Here is a 24,997-nt window from a genome sequence, read left to right on the forward strand (position 1 = left end):
AACATTTTTTTGTCAAATTTTGGACCAACATTTTTAGGTCAAAGATTTGTTAAAATTAAAAAAAAAAAAAGTAAGTATGATGTCTTTGTCAAATTTTGGACCAAAATCTTTTGGTCAAATCTTGGACCAAAATATTTTGGTAAAAAAAATTGTTTTTAATTTTGGTTGACAAAAAATAATAATAATAATAAAAAAAATGTTTTCCAGCCCTTTTTGCTCTAGGGCTCCACCTGCAAACATTTTAAGGTACTGCAACCAGTAGTTCTTTATAGATGTCATTCATGAAGTAGATATTTGTAATTTTGTTGATTTATAAAGTGGAAATGCTGGTCCTCACTATGTCAGCAACCCAGTCCTCAGTATGCAGCAAGTACAAGAATGTGTGTGTGTGTGTGTGTGTGTGTGTGTGTGTGTGTGTGTGTGTGTGTGTGTGTGTGTGTGTGTGTGTGTGTGTGAAAGAGAGAAGCAGAAGTGTAGTCATGTATAAAATTTCACTGATTGTGCATTTCATTCTGTGGTTACTGGTTTTTAATGCCTAGTTTGGTGTTTTAAATGTTAATGTCACATCATATTGACGTTTTAAAGTATTCTTTACATTTATTTTGTGTTTTCAAACAAGGTGCAACATCCAGCTTTTTATTCCATGTCGTAGGCGAGCAGCTGTTTCCCATCATGAGGAAATAACCAAAGAGAATGGACTGTCCCTCAGATCAGATCAACGCACTTGGTTGTGCTTGAGTAAACTTTTCTGTGTCATGTTGCAGCTTTGAAGAAAAAGAAAGAACACGGTTTTTTTTTTACATGAACTTGCCGAGCTCGAAAAAAAAGTGGGTTTACCATGTTAGTTTGCTGGCGCTTAAAATGTTTCAGATGACAGTTTGGGGAGCAACAGCCGGACACTTCCTCAAAATACCATGCGAAACCTGACGAACTTTACTCCGCTGGACATTTACGATCCCACCTTTGAAACTTCACCTGAGATAATATTTAACAGCAGAGCCAGTTGTGGTGCATAACTATAGAGTCTCTCCGCGCGTGGAGCCCACCGGATCGCTGGAGCGGTGACTCAGTTATTGGTTTACACATCACATCACTCGGGGTTTTTTTTACGCACAGGAGAAAATGGTTAGTGGTTGTTAACGAATACTTACATGTTGTTGTTGTTGTGTGGAGGAATGCTTCTCACTTTACTGGACGCGTGCTTTTGGAAAAACCATCTGACGTTTCTGTTTTGAACAGGTTGCAATCGGAAAGGTGCTCCTCGGGGTTTTTGCTGTAGCAGTCGTGGTCATTTTGATAGCGGTACCCACGGCTATATTTTTGAATGGTGAGTATTTGCTTTAACATCACTCACGTTTTGTAATTAAAAGCTAAAAGGCACCGTTAAATACTGTGCGTCCAACAGAACGATCATTACGCACGCGTAATAACGCACAATCTTGAAAGGCACCGATTCAGAAATACTGATTTTGTGAGGCATTTCTTAATAAGGTTTTTAAATAATCTGTTCCAGCCTTGATATCAGCACTTCCATTCTTCAATCACGTGAGATTATCTGAAACATAAGACAATTCATTTGCTCTCTAACTTTCTTTCCACTCTGTGTTTCAGAGGGGCAGGGTGGGAACCAAAACCAGAGGTTCTTCACACTACAGGATGTCTTCAACACCTCACTGAAGCCAACGTCCTACAACATGAGATGGATCTCAGGTGGGGTTGACATTTTGTGATCATCACTGTGATATCAGGGTGAAGGAGGAGGGGGCACAAAGACCCACCAGCTGCACAATTCCACTTTGTTTTAGTTAATAAGTCAAACTATTTGGTAAAAAAATATCTGGCTGCAAATTTGATCATATATATACATGTGTGTGTGTGTGTGTGTGTGTGTGTGTGTGTATACTGCCAAAAGTGTGCAAAGCAGTAATCAAGGCAAATGGTGGTTACTTTGAGGAATTTAAAATATGAAACATATTTAGAGTCATTTCATACATAATTCCATGTAAACATACATACGTACTTTAATGCAATGTTAAGAACTTGTACATTGTTCCCAACATGTACTCATTATTATTGTCATAATTTAACAATCAATATCTTGATTATTTTCTGGAACGTTTTAATCTATATAATGTTAAGAAATGCTAAACCAAATTGATTATCAAAGTAGGCAACAATGTCTGTAGTAAGTAATGAATGATTTAATAATGTATACATTTTTGCAGTTATAGCCACAAAGAATAGAACAAATACTTATACTGCAGCCTTTGCCACTCGCAAACTCCAATTTCAGGATGTATAATGAATCCCTGTTGCTTTTGGAAATGACCAACTTACTAAACACTGTTTATTGTAGATACTCAAATATGAATTTATGAGCTGTAGAAAGAACATTTTAGATGCATGAATTTGACTTGATCATTGTCCCCAGAGGATCAATCTCGTCTTGTCAAGAAAATAGCTATACTTTGAACATGTGGCCAGTTTGTCCAGATGAGTTCTGCTCAACACATAATCAGAAGTTTCATGTTGCAGCTGAAAATTCCTCACCTCAAAACTCAAAACATGTTTAGTTTGCCCATTGTGAGCTGTTATAAAAACATGTCAGTCCAAAATCATCACTCCTGATATAAATATAAAAGGCTCTGGGGTAATGGAAAAAAACAACAATTCATACAATCAGGCCATTGTAAACTTTTATCCGTTTCTGCCAAGTGAAAATTGTTTGCCTATATTTGACACACTGGACCTTTATAGTGAGTTCCAATGCATCTAACAAAATGTCCATTCACGCGTTCCAACTAATCTGATGTCATATTCATTTGTGAAGGAGTTAACTTGCCTCTGGGTCAACCATGATGGTGAAGGACAAAAAAACCTGGATCCTAAATCCCACACCTCCCCCGTGTCATTTATCTGTGGCTTAAACCCAATATCTCCATTTCCACATAGTCTCATTGACTTGATTCACTTGATTTCTTGTTTGCTTTGTTTTGGTTCTTGTTTGCAGCGGGAATTAATATCACATGCTTCTATTATAGTGGCTCACTGGTGTTTAATATGTGGATTACTTCATCACATTCCTTTTGATTATCACCCACAACAGATCATGAATATCTTCATAAGTCTGGAGGCTCGGTCTACCTCCACAGTGTGGTCACGGGAGAGAGCACAGAGTTCCTGAGCAAAGACACGTTTGTAAGTCTTTGTGTGTGTGTCTATATTTCTCTTGTGAACGAGATGTTGTCATCATGAAAACTCTGTAACCATCCAAACAAGCGATGATGTTGGGAGTGGCTTGTGACATGTTTCTTTTCTCTTTCGACACAGAATGAAAAATATGCTTACGACTACCAGCTGTCAGCTGACCACAGATATGTTGCGTTCATGAGCAACTTTTCCAAGGTAAAGAAATCATCTCGTCACTTGAATTTGAACGTGAACATGTGCTGCTCCTGAGTGACCACATTGCACCTTGATTTGCTTTTGTCCCTTTAGTTGTGGAGGCATTCTTTCACAGCTTCTTATTCACTGTATGACCTGGAATCAAAGTGAGTGATTCTTCCCTATTTACACGTAAAACAAAATGCAAATGCAGCAGTTTTAGAGCACATGTGTTGACATGAAAACTGCAGTTGCAGCTGTGGAAAGGAAATTCAGTGCACTTCTGCAAATCTCTGAGGTATTTAAAAAAAAATGTGTTTCAGGAAATTTATCACTCCCTCAAACATTCCTGATGAAGTCCAGTACTTCGCTTGGGCGCCTGAAGGGAACAAACTGGTGAGCTTGTATACCCTTTATAACTTTGAGTAACACGTTTGTTTTGAAGTGGGTGGTAAATGAGGCAGTCGATCGAGAGTGCTGCCTTTTACAAACACTTGAGCAAAGTAGAAAGACTTGAAAAATGAGAGAATTAGTCTCTTAAGGGTCTTTGAAAACAAACTTTGATGTCTTTTCTGAACTTTCCAGGCCTTTGTTTGGAAAAATAATGTGTACATAAAGACCAGTCCTCAGTCCCCGCCTCAGCAAATCACACACACTGGCGTGGAGAATCTGATTTTTAATGGGGTCCCAGACTGGGTGTATGAAGGTAAGAAGCACATTCATCTCTCCTGGATAAATATTATCTGAATAATGGTTTGTATTTATTTTTGGAATAATAAAAGCAAACGTTATTAAATCAAACCTTGATTTGCAAATTGGCAGCTCCAGGCCAAAATTAGGAAAAACTATATATGTCACACATTTTATTTGCGAGGGTTTGGGAGCTAGTGCTACACTTTAAGCTTTGGCTGAGTTTGTTTGAGTTAACAGGAAATGGCCAAAATTGCTGTGTCAGTGATTTTTCAACGTGCTGGGTGTTATCTCTAGATCAGCCCTGCCCTTGTGGGAAGTAGCTGACCTGATTACATGTCGAGTAACATGTGCTGTACTACATGTAGGGAAAGTCATCTTGGGCTCAGTTGTGCTGTATTCATCACATTCAGTAAATAAAATCGACACAAATCAATAAATAAGAAAGAAAGAAGGGAATGCAGCAGCAGCAGCAGCAGCAGCAGCAGCAGCTCACCAGCATGGGTTGCAGAGCAGCAGCATCATTTGTGGCATGGAGACATTTTTCATCAAATAACTAAAACTATGACTAAACATAATACATACATTTTGGAATTGTTTGTATTAAGGAACCATAGTAAATACTGTTTTGAGCTTAAAGCTGTAGTGTGCAGCTTTGAAATATAAAGAAATGGCTATGACATTCAAATCATTATCAAATGAGTTCACACTTTCAGCTCCACACGACTCTTTCTGAGTGTCGTGGTGTTTAGATCTTGTGTCGCCTGGAGACACAGGAAGTGATTTGTTTTATATAAAGAAAGACAAGGGCAACAGGAACATTGCACCAGTAAAGTGAGACACCTGCGATAAGATAAGATAAGTCCTTTATTCGTCCCGCAGTGGGGCAATTTACATTGTCACAGCAGCAGAAAAGACAGTAAAGATAAAGATAATAAATAATAGACATGCATTTCCAAGACTGTACAATACAGAAATATATTAATATATATTAATATGGCTGTAAAAAGTTAAAGGTCACATAGAGTGGTCCTGTTGCACATAAATGTGAGTTATGGAGGTCTACTTACATATATTAACTTGTTTTTATGGTCAAAATCCTCCTAGTTGATGTAAACGAGCCGATTGAAATCTGTCCTTTTCGAAGCGCTTGTCAGTCGCGCTATTTTTAGCCATAAATCTCGCCCGAGAAGACAGAGTGTGTTGTGATTGGCCAGCCAGCGTAGAGCCTTCCCACCTGTGTTGTGATTGGCCAGGTATCTGGAAGTGACGTAATCTATCACGTCAGCTCTCAGAAGCGCAGCTCCCTCTCTGGAGCGGTGGATGCATTGCTACTCATTATCAAAACATTGTTTTAACAGTGTTTAAAAATAGCTTCATCACGACTCCCCGCCGAAGTCCCTTTATGACTTTCAACCGGAGTCAGACCCAGAGTCAGAAGACACTGTTGCTCGTGAAACACCTCCACAACAGACGTTATTCTTCTTCTGCGGTTCAATGTACGCAACCGGATGTGCCCGGACTACCGCCCGGAGCAGGACGATCGGTTGTTCAGGAGAACCGCTGCTTACGTAACGTTAACGGGATTTTCAGTGATCTCGTTGAGCCCCGAGATTACAATAAAACACAACTTTCTCAGCAATGGCTGAACTGTTTGTTTCGAACCGTCAGGCTTCATAAACAAGGTAATGACGCAGATACACACCAAAAAAAACAGCGATAATAGGAACTTCCGGTCTAGTTCCGCTTTAAAATAGATTGAACGCTCTATAGACAGTTACCAGACTATATACAGTATGGGCTTGATATTTACAGTATAAACAAAGATTGAACATGGGATATTTTATATGCATATTGCACTTGTGTAAAGTTACAGAATATTGCATGTGGGCAGAGTAGACTGATTACTTGCCAACAGGTTGGAGTAAGGATGGAAACATGATAATCAATCAAAGCACTGCAGAAATTTCGATAAACAATACATCTGTCGTTAGTGCATTTTTTAGCACAAGTGCACAGAACTTCTAACCTGACCCAGTGCTTCCCCCTCCACTTTCCAGAGGAGATGTTTTCATCCACCAAGGCTCTCTGGTGGTCACCAGGAGGGAAGTATGTGGCTTATGCAGAATTCAACGACACAGAGGTTCACGTTATAGAGTACACCTGGTACGGTGAGAAGCAGTACCCCAGGACTGTTTCTATTCCATATCCAAAGGTGGGACATCCATCCACTTCTTTTCTTGCTCTAATCCATGGGCACAGGACTCATAATCTAATTTTCCACATTCTTTTTTCATGCAGCCAGGTACTCCAAACGCTGTTGTGAAAGTGTTTGTTGTAGACACTGACAACACAACAAAAATCACTGAGGTTGTTGTTCCAGTCTTATTCAGATCAAGGTAATGTGACTTATCAAACATGGGATTATCTAAAATGAGAGACAGGCCTAGTTATGGTTTAATTTTTTTCTCTTTCCCTCAGCGATCACTACTTGGCTTCTGTAACTTGGATGACAGATAACCGCATCGCTGTCCAATGGCTGAAGAGAGTACAAAACCACCTCATCCTTCAGATCTACAACTTTAGTGGATCTGGTTGGGATCCAGCTGAGGTAAAATGTGATGTTATGAGCAGGTATTATAACACCACCTGGGATGTTACACAGTGAAACTAGACAATTGATCTTGATAAGCACACACACCATTGTAGGAGCAATAAAATATACACATAACAACACGTTTTACTGCCAGGAAGGATAAGGTAAGGGTTTATAGACCTGTATTTAGCTGACCCATCATCTCTCACAAAGCGAATGCATAACAGAGCAACCTCTTTACGGCCAGTACGGACAGGAGAAACAATTACACAGATCAGTTATACCCTGTAGTGCACATGGCTTGTGGGGTTCATACTTGGATAAATGTGACCTTGACTGTGTTAACTGTGTTCATATGTGGATCTATGAAAGGATTGCTCTGGTTTTTTGACACATTATCAACAGATTTTTGCAACTTAAAGGGGACATATTATGCAAAATCAAAATCATTTAAATCCTTATATTTGGGACTCTGTAGGCCCTATCAGTCGGCAAAAAAATGAAAAAGATGACTCACTCATGTTTTTGTGGTCCTCCTCTATACAGGAGATGAAACACGCAAAGTTGACACCCGCACTCATTGGGACGTCACAATGTGCAACATTTCTGGAATTGTTGTCTCGCAGACACCGTAAAACACCGTATCCGGAAGTCCGCGAAAAAGTTCTATTCTTGGCTCCACAGTGCAGCACAGAGTTCTACACAAACTTCCAGCCTCAGAGGATTTATCTGTCCAGTGGATACATGTTATATATGACGGCAATGTGCCTGCTAGATCCTGCAAATGATCACTTTTCCAAATGCTAAATGCTGTTAGCTCCCAGTAGCCTCTGTGGCTGATGTGATTTCCTATTTCCTTTGTTTTACTTTTTTTAAGGTGGATACTACTAAACAGAGCGTTCTGAACTGGGCTGTTTTGGCAGGGTGATTGAACTGTTTTGGTGCTTCATTCTTATGATATTTTGACCAAAGCATGTCACAAACATGTGCGTTAGGACACCAGGGTACTAGGTTAACTTGGAGAAATAGGATATAATAATATTATATATTATGTGCCCTTTAACAAAAGCTTCACATGAGAAACTTTTCCCCTGCTTATATCTCAAATATCTTGTGAGTTGGTCAGCAACAGTCTGACAGTGGCCTGCTCAGCGTGGTCATTGTTGACAGTGTATCCCATACAACCACACTTCAAAATCCCCTGAATTATCCCTTTAATCATGGACATGATTAAAGGGACATTTCCTCTTCTTAGTTCCATGTCACACACTTGATTAAACTGGGTTGCGAACAAAAACATATCTTCACTCATCATCATTTCCCTTTCCAGTTTCCTGTGGAACAGCAGTTGTAGAAAAACGAAAATGACCCATGTTGATTCAAGTTATTACATTCAGGTCTTTGTTGCAGTGTCTCTTTGTGTTCAGTCTGATTATGTTGTTATGGAATGTACCCACTAACAGCATTAATGTTAGTTAACCATCATTTTACAGGATTTGGAGGTGACCAGTAACTCAGGCTGGATTGGACGGGTATGTATTAAAAAAAAATCTCCTGAAAACATCAAAACTAACAATGGATGACAATTGTCTTGCCAAAATGAAAGCCCTGTATATCTTTAACAATATACAGTACACTACAGTTTCTTGTCAACCAATGCTGCATTTATTGCAGACACACAGCGACATTGACAAAAAGTGTTAATCCACCGTTAAAAGAGTCTTCGAATTTCATTTATTTTTAGACTTAGAGACAAACGAACACATTGCTGGTTTTGTTCATTTCACAGTGAGAAAATATGAAATTGCACTCAGAGGGCCTGATTTACTAAAGCTTTGATGATTTACTAAAAGTGCAAAAACGTGTGCAAACTGGATTGCACACGCAGATCTCCGTTGATGCTGATCTACTAACAGGGCGCAACGAGGACTGCGTCCCTCCAACCTCAGACGGGCAAAATAGCACTCGCAACCCATTTAGCGTTTTTGCCTTAATGAATATGCAATATAGGGCCTTTACGCTCTATTTTGCGTGTGATGGGAGGAGAAAATGTAAATATGTTATTTTAGCACGCGCAAAGTGATTTATCAAACCTGAAACTGATTGCGGTGCTTATTTTTGCGTCTATATTTAGCACGTTTGAAAGGCAGGTCTTAACTGGCACAGCGGTGCGCACACATGGCTGCGGTTATTTATAGTTATATTATATTTGTAAACCAGGAAATTACTCTTTTCCAGAGCATGTTCAACTACGCGTTCACAGATGACGCACGTTCATTTCTTATTTGTTATATCTGAATAAATTAAATATAGATATCCATAGGAGAAATGCGTGTTTGTACTGGTATGAGCTTACCTTGGTCTGCAGTTTGTGGTTCAAGGAGGGTCGTACCTATGTTCCCCGGTTAAGACCGGAGGAACGGGGAACCCTGCTTTACCTTAACGGGTCCAGCTCTAACCTGGTCTACTCTCGGTGCACGGCGAAGCGCAGGTGGCACAGTGCGCAAACGTCACCAAAACCTCACAGGCAGGTTTAGTTACCCTAACCCTAACCCTTCCAGTTCCAGGCACATTTAAATGCAATAAATAATCACAACAATCACTATTTAATGTAACTATCTGAATCAGCTATAGATATATCATCTATATCGATTGTCCCGTCGCCTCTGACGTCAGATCAAAGGCTGTTGGCACGCGTAATGGAAACTCAGCCTGACTGAATGAACACAGATGAAACCAGGGACAGACTGGGACTAAAAAGCCGTTTTGATGATCCGCTTTATTTATTTATTTTCTTATTGACAAAAAAGTCACACATCCATTGAAATTAGACCTATGTGTAATCTTGAGAGAAACAGCAGAACTCGCTCCCTGGCAGCTGTCAGTGAGCTGCAGGTGAGTCAGGAGGAGAGCGCAGGACCTTTTTTTTTTTTTTTTTACGGCAACATCCATAGTCCATAGTTTTCTTTGTTTGATACGTCAGGTAATGATGGAGCTGTCCAAAATACCGACGCAGGATTAAAATAATAATAATACAAAAAGGTCCTATGGACCCGGGGAACAAGGACGTCATATATCCCTCGATCCCAGTTATCTGCTCATCGCAGAACGTCAGCTGTGCTTTCTGTTCAGTGGCTTCAAATTTCATTCTGCGCTTCCGTTGAGTCTGCTCTTTCTCCATGTGGACAACTCTTGACTAGCGCAAAATCCTCATTTAAATAGGGCGGTCTTAACCACTTCTGCGCCTGTAGTCAATATCGGCCGCAATCTTAATAGGTCACCCGCAAAACGTAATCCAGTAACAGGCGCAGTCTTTCTGCTCGCGCAAGCAATTTAGCGCTCTTTATTTGGAATCATAGTAAATCAGGCCCATAGTCTTCAAAGAGCCAGTGTGTAAGAATAAGTGACATCTAATAGTGCAGATTTGGACAAATAAAGGACAGTGTCAGGGAAACACTGTGTGTTTGCATGCCAGGAAGGATGCTGTTTTTCCTTGGTGTAGTAAGCAGGTCACGTGAACTAAGAATTCTCAGATTTCTTTTGACCATGATGGAAAAATCTGAATGCTGTCCATCATTTTTATGGATTTTAGTGGCTATAATTTTGCACCAAGGCTAAATTTGTGGAAAGAGACTTCAGATACAGTATTGCGGGCCCCTAAGGCCAACATAAACGCATCCAAAAAGTAGCATGTCATGGGATCTTCAAATGTTACACACTGGGCCTTTGAAACCAAGTTGAGTTCACTTGTGTACTCATGATAATGTGGACTTTATTCTAATATTCTCATGTTTTTTCCAGTTCTCTCCACCGAAACCTGTTATTGCTGCAGACAAAAACAGCCTCTACCTCTTGATGAGTAACAATGGGTACATGCACATTCATCATGTAGTCGGGGTAGGTCACGTGATCAGTTTGGAGTGAAGTATTTTTTTATTATAACCTGATGTAACTAATATGGGTGTAAAATTTGATAAAGATTTTTAAAGTGGAGCTACAGAAACATTCAGTGTTAAAATTGCAAAAGCAAAAGTCAAGGCTTTCCTTTCTTTTAATGATTCAGAGAGGGTCTTTCATGCTTCCAATTCTACTAGACTGAATTACTGTAATGCCCTCTTCGTTGGTGTTGGCCAGGCTGCCCACTCTCGCTGCTGCACGCATTTCTGCATTGGCTCCCAACTTCTTATGTTACAGAGGTGGAGATTAAAACACTCAGGAGTCAGAGCCTTTGCTGTGGTGGCTCCTAAATTGTGGAACTACCCCTCCCCCCTTTCCTCTCATATTGCCTAAAAACCCACTTGTTTTCCATGGTCAGGTGTACCCTGACCATGGATGTACAGCACTTTGGTCAACTCTGTTGTTTTTAAATGTGCTGTAGAAATACATTTGGATTTGGAACACGTGTACAGTGTAAGTTTATAATGATGTCTGTTATGTCTTATGCATGTAGAAAACAGCGTCACCGATCACCACTGGAAAATGGGAAGTGACTGACATTATGAAAGTCACTGCAGACAAATTGTAAGTTGGAATTACACTGTGTTACACAGTGATATCTGCACAAAGATCGGCCACTCACTTCTATGACGGTTTGATAAATGATGTTCAGTATCTCCTATGATTATGAAAAGTGAATTGTATTTTTCCTCTATCCATTTAATTCCCACATCACGCTGGTGAGGTTAATTGGACTCTTGTATGACAATATCTCATACCCTTTATCTCATTTTATCCAGTACGTAATCTAAATTGTGTAATTGCTCTTATTCATCATTTATTACAGTTTGTAGATATTTGGGTTTCAGTATATCTCAGGGTCTGTGATGATTATGATGGAGTTAAATAGAAGATTATTTAAATACATGCATATCAGTGAATTCCTCCCTAACTCCTCCCATTTTTAATTATCCCACAGATATTACGGAAGTAACGAAAAAGACGGCAAGCCAGGAGGAAGGAATGTTTATGAGTAAGACTTTTACTGCTTTTGGTTGATATAATATGTAGAAAAATGTTATTTCATTTGAAATGTATTTCTTATGTGTGTGTGTGTGTGTGTGTGTGTGTGTCAGGTGGACCAAACAAGGCACCAGGTGTCTGACTTGCGAGTTACATGGAGAGAAATGTCAATATAACTCAGCTTACTTCAGCCACAATGCCTCCTACTACCGCATGAGCTGCAGTGGTCAGTTACACTTTAACTTGACTGTCACACTCTCACAATAAACAACTGTACATTTCTGTATAGAGCGATGAAAATAATAATAAATGTAACTTGTACTTAAAGGTCCAGACATCCCTTACCACTCTCTAATGGATACTCAGAAAAACACAGGTAGGCGACACATTTAGAGCTGAATCTGTAGTAATTTTGGAGGAAGAAAACATGTACTTGAACAATATTTCTTTTTTAGAACTGAAAGCTTTGGAGAACAACAGTGCATTTAGCAGCCTGATATCTGACATCCAAATGCCCACCATGCGCCGAGGCACAATCAAAGTGGCTGGATACGGTCAGTGAATTCAACGAACGAACGACAAGGGCTGGAAAGTAATGTGGCACATATTATGTGGTGTACATTCGTTATACTTGACACATTGTTCACATTGTGCATCCACATGTGTCAGAGTGAAACATCAAATTATATTTTTATATCATTACATCACAAAAATGATCTTTGATAGTAGTTCTACTCTATTCTATATACTATAGAATATATATACTACCTGGTTCAACACTTTCTGTACTTTCAAACTAAACAGCATTTTAGTTTCCTGCTTGTAGAACTGACACATTAGCACATTAACATTAACATTAACATTAACATTAACAGCTTCAGCACCTCTAAAGCCGTCACCTGCTTAGGGATCCTTTCTGCCAATTTGTGCACCAGCTGCAGTAATCTTGGCGTCAGTTGTTGCTCTTTGATGAACACATAAAAACTATAACCCGGTCCTGCTTTTTCCACCTCAGAAACATTTCAAAACTCACGTCAATTGTGTCTCACTCAGAACTAGAGATGCTCATTCACGCCTTCATCTCCTCACGCCTTGATTACTGCTGCCCCGACTCCTGTCCAGATCCCACAAATTTTCTCATATCACCCCTGTATTAGCATCCCCGCACTTGCTTCCTGTACATTTCAGGATTCTATTTAAAATCCTCACCCTGACATATACTGTAGAGCCATCAACGGTCCGGCCCCTCCATATTTAGAAGATCTCCTCTCTCTCTGCCACCCTACAAGGTCACTGCGATCTGCTGGAAGCCTGATACTCTTCCCCAGAGCAGACTAAAAACGAAAGGTGACAGAGCGTTCCAGTCCGTCACCCCAACATGGTGGAACTCTTTACCATCTGAGTTAAGAGCTACTTCCTCTGCCGACATTTTAAAAAAGCAACTAAAAACTCATCTGTTCAGGCAGGCGTTAGAATTTTAAATACTACTGCAGTGCCCGTAGGAAGTATGTATTCCTATAGTGGGAGCTGAAGAAGATTTTTCAGTTATGGTAATGCGTTATAAGGAACGTAAACATAATACAAACACTGTACAACCTCATTAGGCACAGCACAAATGTTTTCATTTTCAGTTTGCATTGTGCCTAATGAGGTTGCATAGTGTTTGTTTTATGTTAGCCCTACGCTAATGCTAATTGTACCATCGCTAGCTTACCTTTGGAAACAAGTAGTAGTAGCATGCTAATGCTAAATAAATATGTGCTCGCTTTGAAAATCAAGGATTCACACCATCGGGCCATGCTCAACCCATATCCAAAGCACTTTGTGAGTTTTGTAAAAGATCATTCCTCAGCAGCATCATTACTCTAACTGTTGTCTACAACAGTTAGAGTAATAGTGTGAGGAACACATGGAATCAATTAAGTGCACCAATTACAACAATACAAAACAACAAACTTCCCTCTGACACAGCGGTCAGTGCACATACGACACTAGTTCCCATAAACAACGCCTGTTACCACACTAACATGTGATTCTATGTGACAGGAACGCCACACTGTTGAGCCCATAATACTTCCCTTTACCTCCTCCATACATACAGTGCTTTCCTCAATCTTTCAGAGTATTTAGCCACATGTTTCTCGTTATAGGTCATGTGGTGTCAGTTACAGTTTAGAGTGCCAATGATTTCAAATTCATCATTTCACAACAAAAGCAATATTTAAGAAAAACACACACTCACACAACTCTATTGGAAACCAATAAATCACATTAAACTACTGTTTGTTTGCAAACTCTGAAATACTTTTACGGTTTTAATGCAGCTTTTTTATGTTTATGTTATTTTCTACTGTTCTTTTACTCTTGTTTCTAGGCACAAACACCTCTTTACATTTTATTTATTATTTCAAAGCAGAGATAAATGTATTCACATTTTGTATGGATGTTTGTATTTTTGATAGATCTCTGGTACCAGCTGATTTTACCTCCAGGCTTTGATGAATCTAAGAAGTACCCTTTACTGATATATGTGTAAGTATCAGTTATAAGCAACAATAGAATAAGTTGTAAAAGTGACATTTTCATTCAACTTTTTTAAGTATGGCGACAAACTGATTGTGATTTTATGCAATGTCTCAGGTACGCAGGGCCCTGCAGTCAGACAGTAGACTTCAGCTACAGTGTGAGCTGGTCCACTTACCTGGCCAGCACTGAGAAAATCATCGTGGCCAGCTTTGATGGAAGAGGAAGTGGTTACCAGGGTGACAAGTTAATGCATGAACTCTACCAACGCCTGGGAACCTATGAGGTGGAAGATCAGATAGCAGCAGCCAAGTAAGGAAAGAGGGGGGCAGTTTAGTCAAAGTCAGTGCAGCTCAAAAAAACAAGCTTGGCCATTTCCTAGAAAAGCTTGATGGAACTGGATTGTACTCGTTTTACTGGCTCAAACACAGACTTACTTCAAGTGCATGAATCACTCTGAGTGACGATGACGATCACAAGTGCTTTGTTGGTCACCTTAAACACATGTCATGTCCTGTCCTTCTCTGAATAATTGTCTCTCGTTTGGTTTCATTTCAAGGGAATTCATTGGACGAGGCTACATTGACAAAAACAGAGTTGCTATTTGGGGCTGGGTAAGTATCGGGTCAGAGTTCAGTCAATGAAGTCAACATGTTGACACCTTGCTGAGTGACTGACAAGACATGAGCTGCAGTAATGATATGTTTATCTGCCACAGTCTTATGGTGGATATGTCACGTCAATGGCTTTGGGATCTGGCAGTGGAGTTTTTAAATGTGGAATGGCGGTGGCTCCAGTTTCCAAATGGGAATACTATGGTATATTTTGTTTAATGTATTTATTTTTTAAAACCGTAGTTGTAATTTTTAAGTGTAACGTCTGTTACATCCAAACCTTGAGTGAGTTGACACAATGCTGATTAGATGATCAGCTCCACTCGCGTCTCTCTGTGTTTCTCAGTATGACAATGTTTCGATCTTGTGTCGCCTGGCGACATTCCCACGCTGCACGCAGGAGGTTATCTGTTTTAAATTAAAACAGACAGACAACAACAACAACAACATTGTACACTCTAAAAAATAAGGGTTCCAAAAGGGTTCTTCGACAAGGGCTGAGGTTCTACCTGGAACCATTTGTTTTTCAAGGGTTCTTGGTAACACTAATGGTTCCATTTTGATCCAGAGAATCCTTTAAAACACCTTTCCTGAATGAAGGGTTTTAAAAGGGTTCTTGGTAACATTAGGGTTATCATATGAGGACAAGCCGAAGAACCTTATATGGTTCTACTTAGCACTTTTATTTCTAAGAGTGTACCAGTAAAGTGAGACGACTACAAAACTCAAAAAACCAATCCATGTAAAGCCTCAAAAATGAATTGTGCTTCTTCTATAACATTGGTCTGTGGAATGTGTATTTCAGACTCAATCTACACAGAGCGTTACATGCTGGAACCTTCACAGAACGCTGATGCCTACACTGTGAGTTTCGTCCTTTTTCCTGTGTCCTGTGTTTGATTGTAACTTTTATTTCTGCTGTTACTTGCCGATTACCCACACACAACAATGTGTCTGTGTGCAGAACTCCACAGTAACTGGAAGGGCAAAGAATTTTCATTCTGTGGAGTATCTTCTGGTGCATGGGACAGCTGATGGTGAGTCAACAGGCCCTAAAGCTGTTACATAAACATATGTATTACTTGTATATTTTATAGCTACACTAGTTCAGTGTTTTTTTTTAATGCTTAAAATGATATCCCGGATAAAAGGATAAGGTTATTCAACCTTTCTGTGATATCAGTTTGTCAGACAGCAGTGTTCCCCAAACTTTGTGCATAATAACATTATTATATTATGATTATAATAATATAATACTTTGTGCTCTTCTAGACAACGTTCATTTCCAGCAGGCAGCTGAGATCTCAGAAGCTCTAGTGCAGGAGCATGTGGATTTTGAAGCAATGGTGAGCGATGTGTGAACAAATAAAGTGGAATCAGTGGAACATGATGTGTTTCTGTAAACAACAGGCTCACTGAAATAAATGTTTCCATCTTTCAGTGGTACACAGACAAGGATCATGGGCTTAGTGGCTCAGCCTATCAACACGTCTACACCCACATGACTCACTTCCTACAGAGGTGCTTTGCATGACTCCCCCCATCTTTTCTTTTAAATCTCATGTGAATAAAAAAACACTTTTGTGACAAAGATTTAACTGTTGATTTAGGCTTCGTTATTACTGTTCAAATGACAAGGAAAAACCTTGTTTTCTTGAAATGGACAAAGTTGTTCAAGTCTTAATGTGAAAATGTGTCTTGCAAAATTGTATTGTATTGTACTGTGAATGATCCACTTAGACATAATGCACTCAGATGTTTTATATACAGTTTTACTCAATTAGTGAAGTTATTGGCTGTTTGATGTAAAAAAAAGAAAATAATAACAGTAATAATAATAAACATTTAAACAATTACATGTTTTTTTTTTTACTTTCTTATGCTGCTTTACCTGAATTTAAAAATAGTAAGTAAATTAAAGCTATACTCACACTGTCGTAACATAAATAAGATTATCACTTAGACCTTGGAATAAATAAATACATGGGCACTGATGAGTGTAAAAATACAGTGAAACTGCAGTCGTGCATCAGTGTGTATTTGCACACAGTGAAGGGGAGAGGACCTAGAACAGAGCCCTGAGGAACACTGTGGTAACTGGAAATGGCTGGGATTTGAATGAGATATACTGAGAGTGCTGTCAGAGAGATTTGATGGAGAGAGGGAGGATGAGAATGTTACACTGTGGCAAAAACATGGTTCAGAAGCAATTAGGATGAATTTTAAATTATTTATTTTATTTACAAAAACAAAAAAAATATTTGTTAGACCTGGGAGCCCTGGGAGACATCTTCAGGAATCTGCCTGCAGTTGTTTCTTTCTCTGTTTAAAAGCAGGTGTAGAATATAAAAAAGCCCTTTTTTTCCAGTTCACATACACACACAATATACACAGTATATACATGGGATTTTATATAACAGCAGCATAATATGAATCTTTATTTAAAAGAGCACCAGTCTCTGTTGGACCCTGCTAAAACATCGACAATAATGCAAAAAAATTAACTAAATATTTCCCATGTTTTAAAGTTGATCGGAAAGAATCCACAAATACTGACTCATGTCCCAGATGTGACAGCACACGTAGCACTTCCTATTGTGATGACACTCACAGTAGCGCATGAGAGCATCTCGCCTACTTTCTGTTTGACAGGATGAGATGCCGTTGTTTGATCTTAACACCTAAGTACCAGCTGGCATCACGCATGAACGGCGCCTCTCTGAACAAATCTGGCTGTTCACTCGGCCAATGGGCCAATGCCCGTGTCTAATGGGTTGAGAATAACAGGTGGATGTGGTAGTTGTAAAATTGCTCCACCTGAGCAGACTCATCCTCCTCCTTCACCTCTTACAGTATATAAGATCGCCTACGTAGAGGGGGTGTTAGATACTGACACCAGCGACAAGCAGAGGAACTATACCTGCACCGCTCTTTGGAAGGAAAGAAGAAACGGTGAGTTTTATTTTGTTGCAAAAGTGAAGCCACACATTTTTTTCTTTTTAGAAAACCTTAAATGCATGCTTTGTGCTGTTCTGTGGCATAGGTCATGACCATGAAAAGCATCTACTCCTTGGCTGGCTTCCTCCTGGTCCTCGGCTTTGTTCAGAGCAGCTGGCAGGTTCTTCTGCACGAGGCTGATGACAGCACAAGGTACAGAGCTCAACCTCGGGTTCTGCTGCTTATAGTAGATATAATATTATAATAATAATAATAATAATAATGATAATAATAGGGAAAAAGTGGATCTAAAAGGGAAACAAATGGATTGTGGACTTTCTATCCTTTAATTCCGTTATTTCCATTGACTGTAGGACCCATTGGAGTTATTTGGGGAGTTGTCACATCAGATTTTCTCTTTATCCTTAACTAAAGATTTATGTGGATACGTTTGAATTAACATGCAAATGAAGCTTAATGATTTATATTAAACATACATTTATTTGAAATGTCAGGTGTACCTATGAGATGTTATAGAAATGGCAGTTTAAAGAAAAATGTCAGAAACAACATATTACACACAAATTGTGTCCTGCCGAAATTTGTCATCTTTAAAAAGTATAAAAAGTTTTTAAGTTCCTGTTTAAAAACTTGATAGAAATAGTTTCGGACAGGCTGCTTTTACTCACATTCTCCTGGGATTACGACACATTTATATAATTATAAAAAGTATTCTTTTATTATTATTTATATTATTATATAAATATATATTTGGATTTTTTTGATTTATTTATTTGGGTTATTCAAGTTGGATTATTAAGTTGTTCATCTAGGTTGTTCATTAATAGTTTGCACATGAAATGGGGAAAATGGCGAATAAGATAGTATAATAATAGTTAAAAGTAAATTCATAAAAAAGAGACTACACACTACTACTCAGTTTTTTTAACTTTTCTGTAACAAAAAAAAATAATATATATGTATGGTCACACACACTATTACAGCTACATCTGTTAAATTACAATAAAGTGAATTATTACATTTATATGAGGCTGTTCTCATATTCTTCTCCCTCCTTTCTGCGCTGCAGTTTTGAGGCAGACGACACGTTAGCGGACGAGCCGCGGGAGCTGTCAGACATGAAGAGACACTCGGAGGGGACATTCTCAAATGACTACAGCAAATACCTGGAGGACAGGAAAGCGCAGGACTTTGTTCGGTGGCTGATGAACAACAAGAGGAGTGGGTCAGTGTGGAATTATTCATCATGTTTTCAAAGGAATAAGACCAAATGACTCTTAACTAATAATATATGTCAGATAATATGTCTATATAGAATCAATATTACTATACATTCTCTAACTTAAAAGCAGTAAAAGTCCAAAAAAATATACTCTACAATATAAAATAAAACAAAATAAAGTATTTTTATAGACTAATACTAATGCATAACCAACAGTTTACTATAATACGTTGTTGAGGTGGTGCTAATTCTAATAAACACTATAAAAACACTATGCTAGTCATGAGATTATAAATGATTTTTCCCTGTAATAACCTGTTTTTGGAAGATATTTCTGTTAATTTGATGCACAAATAGTTAACAAAAGAAAATTGAGAAAATGAGTCATAGTGATCCATCCATCCATCCATTATCTACCGCTTTATCCTCCACCAGAGGGTCGCAGGGGGTGCTGTGCCTATCTCACCTGACATTGGGCGATAGGCGGGGTACACCCTGGACAGTAGTCATAGTGATGATAGGAAAAAATATATAACTGCAGGTCACAACTGCACATTGATTTTATACATGGAGAATACTTAGTTAAGAATTTAAAAACATTTATGGTGTTTTAAACGCATGTGATACATTGAATTTACACATGGAAATGAAAAGCTGTCAGAGTTTAAGTTTTTACAGCTGAAGAGACATGAATTCTAATCAAGATTTATAACTCTTATGTTAAATAAAAGTGTTTCTGTCACTGTTTGTTCTCAGCGTTGCAGAAAAGCGTCACGCGGACGGCACCTTCACCAGTGACGTGAGCTCCTACCTCACGGACCAGGCTATTAAAGACTTTGTTGCCAGGCTCAAGTCTGGACAAGTCAGAAGACAGTAGGCTGTCCCTCCTTCCTCCTCCTCCTCTTCCTCCTCCTACAGTACCAAAACCCCCTAATGGCCTGCCTGTGTCTGATTCCGCCATGACGAGAAAAGACAGAGAGATGCTGAGTCAGAGGGAAAGAGCTAATCAACTGCTTCATGTGCTCCTTCACACTCTTTTTTTTTTCTCCGTTCCTTTGCTTTGTTTCCTGATGATCCTTGTGGTTGTGCTCAAATAAATCACCTGAACTCGTTGCACCGCGTTGATTGATATGTGGCACTGTGTGTGATTGATGATTATTTCTGACAGAAAAACGCACAGGAAAACAATCACGAGAACGATCACAGCGACACAAAAAAAAAAATCACATAGAAAATGTAGTTTTCACACTGTGGGGTTGCTGGCCCTGAGTGGTCAGTGTTTATATTATGTGCCTGTGTACATACTCAGATCTGAAAAGGACAGGTGGGGTGAAGCACTCAGCAGAAGGCATGTAGATGGAAGCTTCACCAGTGATGTAAACAAGGTGCTTGACTCCATGGCTGCAAAGGAATATTTACTCTGGGTCATGACCTCCAAACCGTCAGGGGAAAGGTAAAAGTGACTTGTGACTAAAGTGATAAATGTCATGGAGCAGTTTTTTAATTCATCAGGCTGCGTGTGATTGAGATTTGCTTTCTTTTGCAGTAGGAAACGACAAGTGGACCAGTGAGACGCCCATGACGAGAAAACTCTCTGTGCTGCAGGCAAAGCCATTTACAGGAGGAACATGAAGCCATACAGCTTTGCACGTTATAATAATGTCAGAACTGTTTCAATTTGTACGGTTTTTTTTTTACTTCATTACTGCATGTGATGCAAATATACAAAAGAATAGTCTTCTATATGTTTATGGTGCACCAGAGAGGAGAATTTTCTACTAATTTAATTTATTGTCTATATTTTTAAGGTGAAAAACATGAACACAAAAGGCAAAATCTCAGGTAGACAAATAGAAAGCACATAGTAGTGTAGCTGATATTCATTATATGTCATTGATCCGCTCTGCAAAATAAAGATTTTTTTTCATTGTGTGTTTGCAGCATCACACTCGTTTGCAAACATAAAGGTGGACATGGTCACTGATCTGACCTGATCTGTGTTGATGTGTGATTTTAGAACATAATTTACTTCAAGAGAATGTCATTGTCTTATACCTATATATATATAAATGCTTTAAATGTATAGAGTAATATACTTAAAGGGGACATATTATACCCTATTTCTCCAAGTTAAACTGGTTCCCTGGTTCCCATGTCTGTGACATGTTTTTGTCAAAATACCATAAGGATGAAGCACCACAGCAGTTCAATCACCCTGCCAAAACAGCCCTGTTCAGAACGCTCTGTTTAGTAGTATCTCTTTAGGTCCACTTTAAAAGAAAGTTAAACAAAACTTAAGGGACAGGAAATGACATCAGCCACAGAGGCTACTGGGAGCTAACAGCAGTTAGCATTTGGAAAAGTGATCATTTGCAGGCTCTAGCAGTCACATTGCCGTCATATATATCATGTATCCACTGGACAGATAAATCCTCTGAGGCTGGAAGTTTGTGGAGAACTCTGTGCTGCACTGTGGAGCCAAGAATAGAACGTTTTACGAACAAAGCGGAGCTCCGCGAGACAACAATTTCAGGAATTTAGACTGATAGGGCCTCCAGAGTCCCAAATATAAGGGTTTAAATTATTAAAAAAGTTGATAAAGTAATATAATATTTAATTGTCACTGCAGCGTCATATGTGTGTCTGTGTGAGTGCAAAACTATCAAATATAATAATTTTAGGGATGCAACTAATGATTGTTTTCGTAATCGATTAATCTGACGATTATTTTCGCGATTAATTGAGTAATCATTTGGTCGATAAAATGTCAGAAAATGTTGATCAGTGTTTCTCGAAACTGGAAATAACGATGTCCTTGGATGTCTATTTTTTTCCAAAAACTAAAAATGATTAAGTTTTAATGATGTATTTGTCGTATGGAGCAAAGAAACCAGGAAATATTCACATTTAAGAAGCTTTATAATATAAATTAAATTTACAACTAAAAATTAAACAGAAACTAAATATCACTTGTCAGAAAATTAGCAGCTTCATCTGTACATTGTGAGTTCGATGTGTTGAGATGTTTTTATAGTGACCAAACAACTCTGTGCTTTTCCTGCTGCAACTCCAGCCAACTCCACAGCACCACTCTTGAAGGGAAGGGACCCCCTCCGTCTTCCTTTGTCTACCAATCATAATACTGGTTTGGACAAAACTTTTGATATGTGTATCCTGTCCTGTCAGTACTGATCGATCACCCAAAATAAATAACCTTGGGCTGAATGGTATTTGTATATGTAATCTCACACAAATTATCATACCTATTGATCCAGTATTGTTGGACTTTATCACATGACCATAAAACATGAACTAAATCACCTCCTCATCGCCAACAGTTTGATGTGTTTAATAATCCCAGTCTAAATAATCTGGGCGGAGTCCAATAAAAACGATGTATAATTTTGAATTGGATAAGACGTACTCTTGCATCCCTTGAGACTACTTTAACACTTCTACAAATTCCGTTCCAGTCTTTGTCATTCAATGTCAAGTTCAAATCCCTTTCCCATGTCCGGAGAGCTGAGATAGGCCCGTCACCCAGAGTCTGAATCATCATAGAATAATAGGTAGCTGCCTCATGCCCCTTTCCAAACCCCTTAATAATTTTATCTAGAAATTCTGCGTCTAGGGGAACCGATGCAGCAGACCCAAAAAACCCCATCAACATATGGCGAAGTTGCAAGTATCTAAAAAAGTGAGATGTAGGAATATTGAACTGCCGCATCAGACCCCCAGAAGACTTTAAGGAACCATCACAATACAGATCCCCCAATGTGATCACCCCATTCTCCCGCCAAACCTTCCAATAAATGGGAAATTTACCAATCTGTAATTTAGGATTTAACCAGATACTCGAAGAGATATTTAGAAAGGGATTAATATTAAATATTCAACCAACCTTAGTCCAGGCTTTTGCTGAATGTGTCTACCATCCATTCACCAGTGACAGCAAAGCTTTTGTTACCCTGTGGCAGTAGTTGATAGAGCATGTCATCTCTCTGGTACAAGTGGGCAAGTAAATGTTTGAGGACCTACACACACATCAGAATTTGGGCGTTCACATGTACACACTTGCCTCCTTCACTCCCAGAGTCACTATAAACGGCAGGGCCATGGGGCTTCTTTCATACGCACAGGAAGAATGGGTTTGGAGTGACTTCCTGGACGCATACCTGTCTGTTGTGAGAGAAGACTGCGCCCCCAACCTCCACTCTAGCCTTAAGTGACAAGTAGATGTTTCGAAAGTCCCTGTCCCTTTCTACATTTGACAATCCTTTAATAACTAATTAAATACAAAAAACTAGTCACATGTAATTTGCATCTAAAACAAGTTAAAAACTACAAATTAATATTTTAAAGGTGCCATATGTAAGAATGTGGCCAAAGGCAGAGGTCTTTTAGGTTTCGTTTTCTGACGTAACTGGCAAAAGCGAGGTTGCTCGGCTACTGCAATGATTGGTAGACGGCTTAAGGTGGCGCCACATGCCAAAACATGATTTCAAAACATAAACATGATTTGCAGTCTGCAAAAGATTTTTTTTAATGCAAATATTTTGGCTGTACTGTTGTTGTTGGTGAGTTTAGTTTGTTATATGAACATTATTCATGAGTCTATGTGACATATTAGGAGGATTTTATGGCCAGTTGGTTTAGATTTATTACATAATGCACCTTTAAGGAAAAAGGTTTAAGAGATTTGGTTCAGGTCTTTTGAGCTTGACTTTTTAAGTCCATATTATATAGCATGTCAACTGAAAATAACTATGTATCATTTCGTTAGTGGGAGCTGAAGAAGATGTTTCAGTTATGGTAGTGCATGATAAGGCACGTAAAGGCTAACATATTACAAACACTGTGCAACCTCATTCGGCACAACACAATCTTTTAATTTTCAATTAGCATTAGCGTAGCTACCTGTTTCGCGACTGTCAGCCACGCCAGTAAGCTAGCTACGCTTACTGAACAACATCTACAACATCTTCTTTATACGATCACAGCTTTTTCCTTGCTATCAGACAGCATTTTGTGACATGATGACAGATGAAAACTGAAGTTTGTGAATTGTTCACCAAAATCAAAAGATAAAACCAATGATTTTTGCTTGCAGCGACACAGGAGCTGCTGGTGCACTGCTGCCTTGTTTGGTAAGTGTTACTGAGGTTAATCTGAATAAAAGAACACTGAGCTCACAAAATAACACGTCAACTTAATAATGCAGGCAGCAGTGGATCAACAACACTGCAATGTAAAACCACAGATTTCCTTTATGAAATTTGGTGAAAGTAGTGAGCAGCACAAAAGTTCGATCTTAACATCTGGGCCGATTATACTTTCAGGTCTTTAGGACATGATGGATTTCAAAATGTTGCATGCATATCCATGATCCCCAACACATGACTCATACACCTTACCAGATTCACAATGCTCTTCCATCATTCAAACTATTTAGTTTTCTTGTGAATGCTACTGCAATGAGTGCAACTCCACATGTGGTGCAACTTCTGTAAGCATGTCAGTGTCGAAATGTAAGCTCGAGTGCCTTAATTTGTATGGATACTGCAAAAATAGAGAAGGGTAACTTAATCTTATTAAACTATTCCTGTCAGGTTGTTTGCCAGAAGACAAGAAAACAAATGAACACCATTAACTTTTACTGCAAAGCCTTTAGTTCAGCTTTCCTATGAAGTAGCACATTCCATTAGTATTAATTCAATGGAAATATATCAGCATTCACAGAGTGAGAATTATTCTGCTCTCAAATAACTATACAGTCTTGTAAAGACTGAAACATGTAAACTGGATGGTGTGAGGTGGCCAGAATTGAGAGGCAGAGAGTGTAGAGCAAGAAACCAATGTATCGTAATAATGTAGATTTTAAAGACTTACTATGCAAGTCAGAACATGTTTCTCCTGAAACCCTACACTGCTTGGTGCATCAATAAAGAAACCCTAACCCAAGAAAGTCGTCATCTCCGGTGGTTTCGGCCCCCTAGCATTCGCGCCCATGTTTGGACGTAGTCTCTACATCACTTTTCCCAACGTTTGAAC

At 38.9% G+C, this 24,997-nt stretch overlaps 2 protein-coding genes across 2 annotated transcripts; both read left to right on the forward strand.

The window, feature by feature from the left end:
- Positions 1–925: 925 nt before the first annotated feature.
- Positions 926–16,511, forward strand: LOC310926463 (dipeptidyl peptidase 4-like). Its single transcript, XM_083888599.1, has 26 exons — positions 926–1,125; positions 1,240–1,327; positions 1,612–1,710; positions 3,107–3,198; positions 3,331–3,405; positions 3,499–3,551; positions 3,708–3,780; positions 3,970–4,090; positions 6,135–6,289; positions 6,376–6,473; positions 6,556–6,685; positions 8,164–8,202; positions 10,472–10,567; positions 11,121–11,191; positions 11,586–11,639; positions 11,743–11,855; positions 11,958–12,005; positions 12,085–12,183; positions 14,092–14,161; positions 14,270–14,464; positions 14,712–14,766; positions 14,871–14,970; positions 15,572–15,630; positions 15,731–15,803; positions 16,039–16,112; positions 16,208–16,511. Exons 1-26 carry the CDS (start codon positions 1,123–1,125, stop codon positions 16,298–16,300), a joined length of 2,226 nt encoding a protein of 741 aa, XP_083744725.1. The 5' UTR covers positions 926–1,122; the 3' UTR covers positions 16,301–16,511.
- A 1,307-nt stretch (positions 16,512–17,818) lies between these two features.
- On the forward strand, positions 17,819–20,403 carry LOC310924399 (glucagon-1-like; the record flags this gene model as incomplete). The annotated part of the gene is made up of 4 exons (XM_083886121.1): positions 17,819–17,916; positions 18,794–18,949; positions 19,703–19,819; positions 20,256–20,403. 4 exons carry the CDS (start codon positions 17,819–17,821, stop codon positions 20,401–20,403), a joined length of 519 nt encoding a protein of 172 aa, XP_083742247.1.
- Between the last annotated feature and the right edge of the window lie 4,594 nt (positions 20,404–24,997).

Source organism: Microchirus variegatus (assembly GCF_963457635.1).
Source record: "Microchirus variegatus genome assembly, chromosome: 1".
NCBI lineage: Eukaryota > Metazoa > Chordata > Actinopteri > Pleuronectiformes > Soleidae > Microchirus > Microchirus variegatus.

What these genes read in the sequence shown, in the direction of transcription:
- LOC310926463 (XM_083888599.1), top strand. An exon ending in AGAACGCTGATGCCTACACT is followed by an intron (nt 15,631 to 15,730) that starts GTGAGTTTCGTC and finishes GTCTGTGTGCAG; the next exon opens with AACTCCACAGTAACTGGAAG. An exon ending in GGTGCATGGGACAGCTGATG is followed by an intron (nt 15,804 to 16,038) that starts GTGAGTCAACAG and finishes GTGCTCTTCTAG; the next exon opens with ACAACGTTCATTTCCAGCAG.